The sequence below is a fragment of the Andrena cerasifolii genome, chromosome 2 (assembly GCF_050908995.1).
Source record: "Andrena cerasifolii isolate SP2316 chromosome 2, iyAndCera1_principal, whole genome shotgun sequence".
Classification (NCBI taxonomy): Eukaryota; Metazoa; Arthropoda; class Insecta; order Hymenoptera; family Andrenidae; genus Andrena; species Andrena cerasifolii.
Genome location: NC_135119.1, coordinates 18827673 through 18841760, shown reverse-complemented (window position 1 = coordinate 18841760; position 14088 = coordinate 18827673). Strand labels below are relative to the sequence as shown.

The 14088-nt window shown below is 44.7% G+C and overlaps 1 protein-coding gene across 4 annotated transcripts in view; it reads left to right on the top strand.

Annotated features, from left to right (window-relative positions):
* LOC143378583 (klarsicht protein) overlaps positions 1-14088 on the top strand; it is a 147221-nt gene that overhangs the window by 86839 nt on the left and 46294 nt on the right. For all 4 annotated transcript variants that reach the window (XM_076830401.1, XM_076830402.1, XM_076830403.1 and 1 more), the window contains 9 exons: positions 750-1004; positions 5559-5881; positions 6474-7026; positions 7365-7777; positions 8166-8295; positions 8416-8886; positions 9256-9426; positions 11286-11423; positions 12791-12896. In XM_076830401.1, coding sequence (XP_076686516.1) covers positions 750-1004; positions 5559-5881; positions 6474-7026; positions 7365-7777; positions 8166-8295; positions 8416-8886; positions 9256-9426; positions 11286-11423; positions 12791-12896 — 2560 coding nt within the window. The remainder of the gene's footprint in view (positions 1-749; positions 1005-5558; positions 5882-6473; positions 7027-7364; positions 7778-8165; positions 8296-8415; positions 8887-9255; positions 9427-11285; positions 11424-12790; positions 12897-14088) is intronic.

The following is a 14088-nucleotide window of genomic DNA, read 5'->3' as shown; positions in this document are numbered from 1 at the left end:
TATGAAGGACCTTTATTCGGACTAACCTAACTTACTGTAAAATTCTGTACAATGGTTACAAGAATCGGTTCTATAACCGCTTTGCAACTTATATAGACCCTAAAAAATAAAAGTTATAGAACCTAAAAAATAAAAGTTATAGAACCTAAAAAATAAAAGTTATAGAACCTAAAAAATAAAAGATATAGAGCTACATAGGAACCGTAACTTATACTTATATAGTCTGATATTTAGGTTCTTTATACCGATTATTCCTCAATAAAGGTTCTTCATAACTCTTTCAGTCAGAACCTTTATATAACACTTTGAAACAGTTATTTTCGAAACCTATACAAGCCCTGATTACACCCCCTTAGAGTGAATTTGGGCAACAAACAAAAACTGCGTTATATTCAGTAGAAACTTCCCTCCATATTCACAGAGTTTCAGAATTTTTTAAATGTTCGGTTTCGGGATGTTCCCCTGTCAGTGTTCATACGAACCCGCGGGAAACCCAAGCTATCGCAAAACAAACTCACTACTCCGTTTCGAGCCATCCCTAATTCCACACCCAACGCAAAATCCCCTCTTCCAAAGCAAACTCCTCAACTGTTGCTCTCTACGGCCGTCATGTCAGTACAGTGCCCTGAGCAAACATAGAGCAGCCGACTTACCTATTCCCGATATCGTCGGCCGGTCTACGCTACTGACTGGCTTGGCGCGGTGGAGAGGATTATCAGATAAAGTGATAGGGCGATTCGGTGTTTCAGAGCGTAGTGCCTTACCGGTGCAGTAGCGACAGCGACGAGGAGCCAGTCACGAAGCAGCCACGACTCAGCCGCAGACACTCGCGGGGTTCTGGAAGGGAATCCCCGGGTCAGTCGGCTCGTTCGACGCTCTCGGACCGCTCGAGACGCTACAGAGCCACGAGATCGCGGTACTACGAGGATCCAGCCAGAGCCGATCTGTCCGACACAGACGCGTCCTCCGAGAACCGATCGATCGGCGACGGATCCTACTTCGAGGTGCGTATCATTTCCTTCCTCCGCAAGCGATAATGCCGGATTCGACGCGGGCCGTGAAACCGGTATGGCGATGGCCGAGGAACAATGGTGTTCTTGTGCCGAGCCACGCGATGCGAGAAGAGGAGCCCGCGCGTTGCTGATCAGTGACTGTGTAGACGGCGATTATACGTATTATCGTCGCCGGTTGGTGGATTCTGGTGAAGATTTCGATTAATGGAGGACCTCGTCGTCGTTCCGACGGTGTTCAGGGTTCCACTGGAGTGATCGTGTTGGAACGGAGGCGAGTGTGGTTCCGTTGGTGTCTCGACGATGCTTTGGATACTTGTAGAGTACCTAGATATGGGCACCGAGTGAAGTTTACTGCTTTTCATCGCCGTTGACGAATACTCGGAACAGTTCTCTGTGAAATCGATTGGCAACGAAAATCAAGATTCACGCGCGGAGTTTCACTACCAAGTGAGATAAGACTTGTAAAGGAGCCGAAGTATGCAGTGGAAAACATATGTTTTCAAGCAATTTAATGCTACGGTGATTTCACGCGACTGCTCGGAGATTCAAAAGGCGGATAATTCCGGTCGAGCTGAGTGCCAGCGTAGGAATTTCGTGTTCCGAGTGTAGCTTGCTGGCGGATCGGTTTCGGGGACCTTGTGAGGAGGTCGAAGACGAGGATGGACTTCTGACTGTGCAAGCAAAGTTGATCCTTATTAGCTAACAGCCATTGTCTCGTTTTCAGCGTCAGGCAGCCGCCTGCATACATTCGCGTGCGTGATGCCTCCACGTGTGCCTCGGTCGGTCGAAATCCAGAGTACTTTATCGTATTACGGTATTCACTCCTCTCCGAAATCTAGGAAACAAATTACTCTGTGTACATTAACAAAGCCTCCAGGAAGACCGCTTTTCCGTGACGTTTTCAAAAAGATCGCTAAATCAGCTCAATCACTATTAGTCGATTAAAGTTTCCCTCCGCAGCTCCGATCAGCTGGATTAATTTCAAAAGAGAAACCCAGCGACTTCCATTACCATTTTTCACTGGAATTCTTTCTTAACGGTTTCGGAATCTAAATTAGAGTAACTGTGCTTGTGCCTCAAGCTTATAATTAGCGTTCTTATTAGCGAGCAGCCGGATTTTCACCGTTCGCCAGTAAAATTTCCTTTTTTTCTTTTACGTTGTTGCGAGTCCCATTCCCTAATTTCTGGCTTCGCCCTGCGCCCACGGTTTCGGGCGTTGAAATTCATTCTCCCTCGAAAGTACAATATCCCCGAAACCGTGTAACGGCCCAGCAACGGATACCTGGATATGGAAATGAGCCTGATCCTTATTAGCGCCCATTGTCTTCTTCCAAGAACAAAAGTGATCGCGTTCCTCCGCCGGGAGACCTGCGCGCCTCCGGCACGCCGCGCGTTCTTGTGAAACTGGCGGTTCCCCGATGTACTTTAGTGACTCCCAGTGAACGTTTCCGTAGCTTTGTTGTTGCGCCATCGTTTTCGCCCCGCCGTCTGGGAAATCGACGAATCTGGAATAGTAGACGCGGAGGAATTTCATGGAGCGTCGATCGCGCGACCCCGGCGTGCATCAAACGTGCATTGTATAACTTAACTCGCCACGCGTTGCTGGGATGAATGATCTGTGCGCCGTTTACGAGCAACGATAATATTATTACGCTGGGTCGGCCGGAACTCGCGCCAGTCAATGGAGTTTCTCTGGTTGTTAGTTTCGCCGTTTCCTTGTTGTTGGTCGGTGAAATTGGTTCAGTTAGCCTCTCATTGGAAGTCGGATATATTATAATTATCGGAGCAGCCGAAATCTGTGAGGAGCTTGGAGTTTCAGTCAAGAAACAGTTGGGTTTTTGAATGGAGACATAGGGTAAATGTCCTAATTACTGCCACTTCATTTATTTTACTTAATAAACATGCAATGTATAATGAATAGTTTAAAAAATAATTTATCATGAAATTGGGACTGTTCTTCTTATTATTATAGTACATTCTTTATACGTCTATTCTTTATACATTACGTTTTTTTTAAAGTGAAATAAATAAAGTGGCAGTAATAGGGACACTGACAGTAAATGGGACATCTACCCTAGTTGTTTCGAAAATGTAATTAGTCTGAATTTCTGGTTTCACTGGAAGTCAGTAGCGCACTCAGGATTGAATCTTGGGGGGAGCCGAGTTGAACGGATAAAAATATTTTTAATGCAATTCATTAGGTGAGAATAAAATCCATTTTTTTCTCATTTTAAGAAGCTCTTGATTCAGATTCAATAAAATTCACTAGGTGAGAATAAAATCCATTTTTTTTCGCCTTTTAAGAAGCTCTTGATTCAGATTCAATAAAATTCATTAGGTGAGAATAAAATCCATTTTTTTTCTCCTTTTAAGAAGCTCTTGATTCAGATTCAATAAAATTCACTAGGTGAGAATAAAATCCATTTTTTTTCGCCTTTTAAGAAGCTCTTGATTCAGATTCAACAAAATTCATTAGGTGAGAATAAAATCCATTTTTTTTTCTCCTTTTAAGAAGCTCTTGATTCAGATTCAATAAAATTCATTAGGTGAGAATAAAATCCATTTTTTCTCCTTTTAAGAATTACTTCAGTCGTGGTTACATTAATCTGCTTCTTCCTCTTTCTTTGGGGGGTGTTCCCCTCTGTGTGCGCCACTGCTTGGATTTATTGGGTTACGATCAAGTTACTCGAAATCTTTAGATACTTCAGGCAAGTAGAACTCTCTTTTCGATTACAGTACAGTGGTACTTGATTCCTCCAAAGAATTTCATGACGCAAAGTCGCTTCTTATTGAAAAGTGGACGTTCAGAGAATGGTGTGTGGGCAGACGAAGGCACCGCGAAGGAACGGTACTGGTTTTCTTTTTCTTGCTGTTTTTTTTTCCCCCCCCCCTCGGGGAAGTTCGGAAATCTTTCTTGCTGTTTAAGCGCACTGCTCTGCTCGAGCGGAATGAGAACTCACCGGGAGAAAGTGCGCGCGCGGGGCCTTTTACCTTCTGAAATATTCACGAGGCGAAATAAAATAAAAATTGAAATTGACGCGTAATTACACGTACGTGACGTTGAGGAACGTGCTCGCGCGTTGCATCAACCCCCCTCCCCCGCGCAGGCAGAAGCGATATTTTTTCGCCCCAATGTTTTATTTCCCGGCGGAAACCAGTTCCTTACGTTGTAACGCGCGGCAAGTTATTACGTTTCATTATTTTCCTGCATTACCATCGTCTCCCTTTCTTCGTGCTCCTCGTAAAACAGGCAGTTGCCATTCCGCAAATGGCTTTATTTCTTTTTTCCACGATCGTAAAACATGCAATTCCTCTCTGCCTTGGCGCGCCAATGAAAGCTAAAAATCGTAAGTTTCGTGCTGGAAATATTTAGAAATATCTCAATTAGCTAGCTCACTTCGCTGCTCACTCGAATCGCAGACCCTGCGATACCCAGCTGTACCGAAATGAAATTCGAGGAAAGAGGAATGTTCTCCTCTGCTCCAAATTGGCGGTGGAATTCCTAAAAGTGAAAACCTCGGTACAAAGTTGTAAAAGTGGGCGGGGCCCTCTCTCACTTTTCAGTGATTAGAATGTTTTTGTCGTGGCCGGTGCAGCGAGTGCACCGAACGAAAGTGTTCGCCGAGAAGCAGCGCGCTCGGCGAAGGAATGTGAAATTTCGAATTAATCAATGGCCAGGGTTGCGTCACGGGGCGATCCTCCGCACAGTGTGTCCGTGCAGCGTAGCTCTCCATTCTCCGGAGCGACAAATAATCTGGTCGAACGGCGCTCGCATGCTGCCACTTCGAGCAGTGTTAAGTGGAAAGAAATCCGCCGCGAAACGAGCACGTAGCACTGTTGTACCGTGCCTGCATAAAACGAATCGGACACGCACGTATATGTGTAAGTCCGCCGGAGACGCTGTACTCTACCTTGAGGAACAGGCTTTTTGCTCGGGGAACATCGATACGGCTTCCTGTCAATGATTTAATACCGTATATTTGAAATTTACCTTGACTTGTCACGGATGATCTTCGGTCCGAACACTTTCCAATTTATTATGTAGACGTCTTGCGGAGAGATAGACGACGAGACTGGCCTGTTCTTATCGCGCGATCGCATATCGGAAGAAGTAATAAAACTATTTGAAATTGACGAAGACAGAATAATTTCTCATCATTCATTGGCATGTGCCTATGTCTTCTTCTCCGCGAAGGCCGCGCTCTTGGAAGAGGAATATTCTTCCGTCCACCGGTGGTCGATACCTAAATTGAATCGAGCCGGGGTACGCGTTAACGTTTCAGTTAGCAGCTTGATCGATAATTAACTCCTTATCGTGGAAAATTATCGCGATAATCTGGCCGGAGCTACGCGGTAGGCAGTCGCGCAACGGTCAGATCTAAACGCGTGGGCTATCGGGCACGACTCGCTAAAAATAGTGGTAGATAAAACTGGACAGTCTGTCTAGCGAATTGATCGCGATAGAATTTTGGAGTAATTCACTGTTTGGTTGGGATAAAGCGACGGAGCCGGAGCAAGGATCTATTTTGCAATTTCCCTGCGCAGGATGAACTATGTCAGCTCTGTGTGATGGATGCAAAGTCCGAGGGAGCGGAGAATCTCCACGAGACTGTTAATCGAATCGCGTCCGCGTTGGGCGATCAGGGCGAAGAGGGTGATATCGAGGAAGGCGCGGTAAGCGAGTACGAAGAGGACGACATGCCACCAACACCCGACACCGTGCCGATGACAAATTCGACGGCCATCGAGGAAAGCTGCGATCAAATCGACGGCCAGCCCGGAAACGTCGGGCAATCGAACGGCGATCTCGCTGCTAACGAGCCAGTGAAACGTCGTAGAACGACTGAGGAGGCCGCCTCGTTTAACACGTAAGTCCCCCCTTATCAGGCCTCTTATCGCGTGGGCGTGCGTGTCACCTGTTGACGCGCACGAGCGTATAAATTCGCAAAAGTCCCTCGCCACTTTCATTCCCGCGCGAGTCAGGGAAGCGGGGGCGAAGCCGTTTCATTTTCGAGACTTTGCGCACTTACTGGCGGCTTGTAGGATTCTTCTCACAAATTCCGAAGGCATCTTCGCTGGCCGAGAAGCGATTCCCTGACTCACCGTGAGCCATTCCTTGGCATCGTCGTTTTATCTGGACGCTGTTACGCGCGAGAGACCGGAAACGTTTGCTTACATGTCCGTTCTGGTACACGAGATATCACGTCCTATGATTCACTGTTTAGAAAAGGATTAACTAGCCCGAGAAACTGTATAAGATATCGCGATACGAGACTTACGTTCCCAAGTAGAAGGTAGCCCGAGTTCCAGCATCTTTTTCAATGAAAGCCACTCGAAGTACATACATGTGCGAACGATTAAAGTACGCTCGTTTCTGTCGCGTCGCGTCCCCCACAGACGCCACGTGGACAGAAAAGAATCTAGCCCATCGCTAAGCCCGTGTTCTTCCTCCCCCATTAGATCCGACAGGAAATCGAAGAACTGCGCGACCTTCTACTTCCGACACCTGGACACCGACTCCGAGCAGAACGAGGAGGCGGCATTCGTCGCGGAGGACTCCTCCGAGGAGGAGTGGACGTACACCTCGTCGCCGCGCTCGAACGACGCCTCGGAGCAGAGGAAAACGAACGTCCGGGTGCGCCTGGACTTCGACGAGACGCCGCAGAGCGCGGAGGGAACAGTGAAAACTGAGGAGAGGAAGATGAGGCGCGCGAAGGAGGCCGGCATGGAGTGCGTGGACGAGAGTTCAAACGAAACCGACGAGTCCTCCCAGAGGGAGAAGGACAGCGACGACGAAACGAGAAACGACAAGAAGAGCATCCAGAGGCTCATTAAGGAGGTTGAGAAATTAGTCGGGGAGGAGAGGCGCTCCGGTGCGTCCAAGACCTTCCCCCCGCTCATCCTCGAGGATAAGAAGGGTATAACGAACAATCACCGCGCTAAGTACGCGAGGATCAAGGAGTGGTTGAAGCTCAACTCCGTCCGCGGCCATGACGGACGATCCACGTCGCAGGTAGGTTGTAATTATTGCTATTGTTACTCGGCGCATTGCCCGAGGAGCTCCTTTTACGGTCGCATGGGACTTTTTCGCGCGGGAAGATAGCTCGATGCCAGTCGGTGGTTGAAGTCGAAGAAAGGGACAGGTGAAATTATATTCTTTCTAGTCGAGTTTACAAAACAACATAGTGGTCCACGTCCCGCTGGACGTTTCGTTCCAGTTGGTCGCGCATTTAGCCGTTTGGTGATTTAATTCTGCGCGATTAGGCGCGACAATTGCTAGCAAGGGCCAACCGGCAGATGGAGGGGGGGATTACAACGTTTCGTAACAATTGCAATGAACTCGAATTGCAGCCGTTGGATAGCTGCGATGCCAGCGGCGAGTACACGACGGAGGAATCCGACGGGGAGAGACAGTCGGTTTCGTCGGAGGATCTGCAGAGCAGCGTGGCGACTTATCGCCGGTTCGAAGGTGCCCTCGGTTGCACGTCCCAGTCGGTGTCGCAAGAAATCTTCGACGACGCGGAGAAGACGCCGATCAACGAAGCGCATCCGATGCTGGACTCGAGCACGCCGAAAGTCGTGATGCGCTCGAAGCAGAAAGCGAACGGGCCCAGGCCGTGGAGCGTCTCGTGCATCTCTCAGATCGGAAATAACTCCGGTTTGAATCAAACGAACGACCCCATTTCGCAGTTCTCCATCTCGGAGACCGCGCTCCATCAGCTAATCGCCACACCGCCGACCAAGTCTGTGTCCCTAGACGCCACGTGAGTTTGTACATTCACTAAACCTTTTCCTTTCTCTTCTGTCCTTTTATTTCACTGTCAGCGGTTACTTTTGTGGTGATCCAACCTCTCAAGCACTCTAAATAGATACACTCGCATACGTATTACCAAGTATGTTGGATTTTAAGTACGCGGACACCAGGAACTCGAAGTCTTACAAGTGCTCCTAACTCTTTTTATAGACGAGATTAAAATCCTCTCCTCCGCTTGAAAATTTTAGATATCCCTACTGTCCTTGTAATTTCTTAAAATCAAGCTTTTACCCGCGATCGTAGCCGAACTCTATCGCGACTCCTCCCATACTTTCGCTCCGAAGGATCCACTGGAACGGGCACTCAGCATTCGCCGTTTCTTCGATTGCAAATTACAGGGGATCGCGGAAATCCTTCAACAACTCGACGTCCACGTTGCTGGAGGAGTCGATCATCTGCCAGGACGGTCGGGTGGTTCGGAACAGCTCGTTGCGCAGGAAGAAGAGCAGGCTTCGCAAAAAGAACTTTGTAAGCTGGGGCACGCAAAAAACGGGGGAGTTGGCGCGCGCTGGCCTGAAACCGGCGAGAAGGAGCGAGGTTATTCGGATAATTTTACGTTTCTTCCTTTCCCTTTCCCTCGAAATTCAGGGCCGCAAAAGCGAGTCCAGCTCGGAGGGCGCGAACGCCGCGAATCAGTCGGCCGGAAGCGACGGCAGCTCGTCGAATCAGCAACGGTCCTCCGCGCGCAAGGTGAGCGGTGGCCGCACCATTCGCACCATCTCCAGGGACTGCCACGGCCGTCTGACGACGCTGGTGAAGTCCGGCTCGTTCTCGGGTTGCACGGCTCATCAGCAACTGTCCGCGGAGAGGACGATAGTCAGCGACCCGACGCCACCGTTCAGGCTGTCCTGTTGTACTTCGGTGGCATCCACGTCCGAGACCGAGTGCGAGGAGCAACGTAATTGCACGCGCGGTCGGTTCCCGTACGAAGACGGCCTGTTGGACACCGTCCTCAGCACCAAGGAGCTCTGCAATCAACAGCTGAACGTGGACAGCGACGTCGAGATGAACAGCCTCGGGAACAACTCGTTCTCTGAGCAGGCCTGGGACAATTACCAGGTGAGATGGTGTCTTAGTCTTTCATATTGGACGCAAATGTGAGATGTTTCTGAGAATTGTTTAGCTTTTTATCATTCGGGTGCCTCTGTTCGTTATATTGGATCTCAACAGTTTCACGAGATGAGAGTAACTGGTCAATGAAGCTGTTTATTTTGTACGCGCATATATATAACAGTAATACGAGTTGCAGATTTAATGAAATATTTATAGAATACAATTTTTAAAGCTTATACAAGTAATAGTGATATTGTTGGGACTTATTAAGGAGATAATTCTATTGAAGTAATGTTAGTCGTTTTATATCGTATTTTAATCGAATGTCTGTTGCTTGTTTATTTATTGCCATTCACCGGTCTGTTTTTTTGTTAGGAAAAATATATGAGCGAGCCGTACAGCGAAGCGGCGGACGTAGAAACTGCTCGAAGATTGCTGGACTTCGGAGACGATTACCGGAACTTCCTCGACAGTCAGTCCGACTGTGCCTCCAGTATGAGCGCGGTTCCAGCTAGTTCCCCGCTGCCTAGAAGTCGTATGCATCATGTACGTTCCATTCTATACTTCTTTCTTGACCAAGTGTCTATATTCTTCCTGTGAAACCACGGTTATACTCTTTGCACTCGATTCCTTCTATTATCTTGTACATACTACGAGTTATTTGTACATACCGTACTGCAAATTAATTCTGTGTCATCGTAACGACTCGACGGGCATCGGTATCGTTTCCACAGTTCCTTGAAAGTATTATCGTAAAAGTATTTGGCATGCCAGAAACGTAGTAATCGTTCCTGTTATCCACGAGAAGTGTTCGTAGAAGTATTTTCGATTTCACGATGCGTAAGAAATAATTTCACACACGTGAGATTAATTGGAATCGCCTCGATGCGTTGTGGTCCTCTCCATGTTCAGGTGATGTTCTTTTCTAATCGTGATGTATCGAGGCGTTTCTATATAAAGTATACCGAAGTCGTACTTTAGTTTCGTTAGCGGTAGTGTTTTGTGTAGCGCAGCAGTTACAGTATTCCAGTTTACGGAAATAAAGGTATCGGAGAATCATCACTTGTACATACATTGCTGCTGGAAGAATGTAATTCCTCTGCAGCAAATAAAACTTTGATTTGGAGTGCTCAAACACGGAAGCCTATTAATATCTGGAATAAATTCATTTCTACCTTGGAACCTTACACCGAATCATTACCTTTTACTACCAGATTTGTTCACTTATGCCACTTTTAAAATATCTCTGCTCGTTATACGGCATATAAATTCACGTCATTAATTCTTTTCTCAATTTTCTTTTCTTCATTCATGTACTGATACATAGTGATCATTTGCTAATAACTTTTGCAATGAAATACTTTAAATAACGATGAACATTCGAGTATATTTTTATTCTGAAAAGAAAGCTTCTCTCGCGTCTTGCATCTCTTCGTCGAATCACTCCGACTCCTATCAAGCCTATCAAGAGTTGTCTGAGATGAATGCGTCTCTGGCAATGATGATATCTTAACGAGGGTAAACGATGTAATTACGGACAGAGTCGCTACTCTAGCTCTTTTGCAGTGGAACGTGTAGAATACGATTCAACGACAAATATAAATTACAGACTTTTATAAGCGTTTAATATACAAATTTGCAATATTCCGTATGCGTACATTATAATTAATTCCTCTGCCAAGAATTACCGATCAGACTTCTGTCGAGTGTCACTTTTAACTCCATTAAAGCTTTTGCAGTAGTTCTGTAAAATATCGATAATTAATATCATTACAAGAATCTGCTACACATCTCTAACGCACATATCTCAGACCAATTTAGCGATACATTTTATTCTTACGAGATACGATAAAATACGCGTTGAAAACGTATTCTCTAAAGTGTGTCAAAGCACCCATCACGAAATATACTGTAAACATCTTTGTATACAAAGAGATCAATTCCTTATCTCGATTTCAGTAGACAGTAAGATAACCACGATAACCACTTGGGTTTCTAAATTCACGGTTTCAATTTGGCGCGGTCTCAGCGCCACTGGCGCGGAGACATAAAAGCGCGGCGCGCCGTTTCACTTCAATATCTCCCAGGCAGTGGCACGCGAGTGGTGTCGAAATTATTCTACGTTTAAATAAACAGAAGCCTACTCTTCAAAAGGAATCACAAATCTACACTTTACGTCGAATAATTAATCCATAGCTAGCTCAATATCGATAAAATTCTTCAAGAATTATTTTCGCATATCGGACCAGTTCACTCCATAGGTCGCGCTAAGCTCGCTAATCCACATTTCCTGTATCACGTTCGAAGCAATTGATTAACAGTAACGCTCTTAAGTAGTTAGCAAATAAAATGGCAAATTATATAACGAATACTAAATGCGTGTATTTCGATGGTGTGCATTGCAGGAAATCATCGATACGACGGAAGACAGCGATAGCGACATAGAGGATATCCAGAACGTGGTGGAGAAGTCTCAGTCGCAGTTGGCGCTCGCTGAAAATCTGTTTCTTAGGCAGAACAACGGCATGATAGCGGAGGACTGCGTATGTATATTACTGTTTCTGTACTACTTTGCGCGAAAAGCGTTGAAAGTGCTTCAAGCGTGGTTAAAGAACGCTAACAATTTTGCCGCTCGCTATTACCGCAAGACCGTTTGCACCGTTACTAACATTGTGCGTATCTGCGGGCGCGGTAAATACTTTTTCTTCAGTGTGGCCTCTGTTGTATGGCGCACTTTCAAGAAATGTCAATAGCTTGCTGTTTGTGCTTCTCTGCTTTGAATGCCTAGCTGTAAGATAATTTTAGTAGTGCATCTTATGGTTGCAGCGTTGATCGAATGAGCTCGTATCATGGCTACAATGGTATATTTGTATATTGCTTTTAATTGCGACACCGTGTATTGGAATAATACAGAAAATTCTATTTTATACGCTGCTTCCCTTTGCTTTTTATGTGACGACACGAATGTTGAGCCTTGCTTTCGTTTGTAATATACATACGTAATTTATGCGAGTTTCGTGAGAGTGAATGTTTGAGTACAGCGTATGCGACAGACTGATATACCATTCTTAAACAGAGAAATATTTTAGTAGCTAGGAATATTGTAAAGTTGTGAATAAACAGTTTTATATTGCAAGCAATCGTTTTAATATGAAAGCTTGTTTCTTCTGTGTGGCTGTGTGCGTTCACCTAACAGCCTCTGTGTTTGCCAATCGCAAACAGAATCATTTAGTATTTATGAGTGATACAATTCTAGGAAAAATTAGAGATAAAGGAGCTATGTAATGAAAATTTAAAGGTGAATGTACAAAAAAAAACACAATTTAACAAGATCTATGTATATTCTACTTTGTACGACGTAAGGAGTAAAGGAATTCATGAGAGTTGATCGATGATGCATAAGTACTTTAGTAATCACTGTATCATTGCAGTAAATATGTGAATAAGTCACGAACAAAACAATTAGGTGTTGCTGTACAATCACACTCATACGTGTCCTCATACGCCTCCCGCTAGCACTGTCCTCATCCTGCTTGGGTAATGTTTGTCAACAAGTCATTGGCTCGTTACATGTGCTCATTTTGGTCTTGTCCATTGGGAAGGTACGTAGCGTGATACATACTCAGCTTTAGTAGTTATATTACTTCCAAATAGTGGAAGTAATGGAAATTAGGTAATGCTAGGTAAATAGAACTATTCGCTTTTAATGCATGATAGAAGATAAACATTCAAAAGCTAGCTGAAACAATTGGAGGGGTCTTCAGTGACTTTATTGTGACTTTATTACAGAGCTAGCAAATGTATCGGTATATTAAAATGCACAGAAACGTGACACTCCAATTGTTCGCAGCAACGTAAACAGTAAAGAAACTTCATTTCTCGATGACTGATTTACTTGTTTGTGTTATAGGCCGAAGTTGAGTGCGCGTGCAGAGAAAATCTAAGGTGTCTTCACGTGCTATTGGAGTCCGTGAGCAATTCGTTCCGAAGTGAAAAATATGTGAAACAAGTTCGTGGTGAGTACAATAATCAAATTCAACGTCGATCAACATCTATATCGTTGTCTTACATGGCCGCTGTGTTAGTTACTGCTCTAAGCGGGCTTGTTTTCTTGCTTCTCTCTTAAAACCCCAAATCTGAACTCCTCGACTCTATCGAATATCCTACGAAGGGAGAGAAACGGCAGAAAAGAGTGCTCCCTTAAAAACCAATCACTTTTTCTGTATCTCTCTCTAATTTTCTTCACAAGGTCCTCAAGCCAACAAATTTTCAATGACTCCAGCTAAGTATGAAACTGATTTATCGCGAGAATTTTATTTCGTACTAATGCAAACGCCCTGCAAACCTTAATTGAATATTAAATACATTTAGAGCAGTTTTTCGTACACATTGGTATCGAAATATAATTAAACGTTTCGTAGCCTTTAAAATTGTGTCGCGGACACTTATGAGCTTAGAATTAGTCTGTTTTACGTTTCGTAAAATCCTTAAGAGTGGTAACTAACGAAAACCCTGTTCATTTACGCGTGTAGATCCTTAAGCAAGGTAAATTTAAACGACGTTTCAGTAATTCATGTGTATATACCGTTTTAAGTTATTTATAAAGACTGATCCGCAACAATTAGCATAACGAATATGCAACTTTACTTTCGACTTACTCTATAAGATGTATTCTTGATAGGTGTATGCATTTAAAACGATGTTACCTATCAATCCCTCCTTCGACAATCAATTTTGTATAAAATTCTGTGGAGTTTAAATTGCGAAGCATGTTGAGTGATCCAAGTTTCTCGCATCACTGAGTTTTCCACTTAATATTTCAATTCTCATGCTACGTCGTGCACGTACGAAATCTCGAAATTTTCATGCATACATTATTTAGAAACTGACGACCTTCCACTGGAAAGCTACTTTAATCGTTAAATTTAGAAGTTAACTTGCATATGCTTTGCGCACGAAAGCAACGTGTATGATACAAGACTTCATGTAGCGTATATGTATACATATAAGTGCATGTGTAAATTTTGCCTGAACCATAGCTCGATTAGTTGCATGCTCAGTTACTGAATTATTTTGCACATTCATGTTTACACTTTGGTCGAACGTAATGCCCTTAACGAGCAGCAAGCATCTCATTGCAATTTTATGTAATGCGATGCGTTAAATCGTTTGTTGAGAGAGAGAGAGAGACAGTCTCGTCAAATTTTG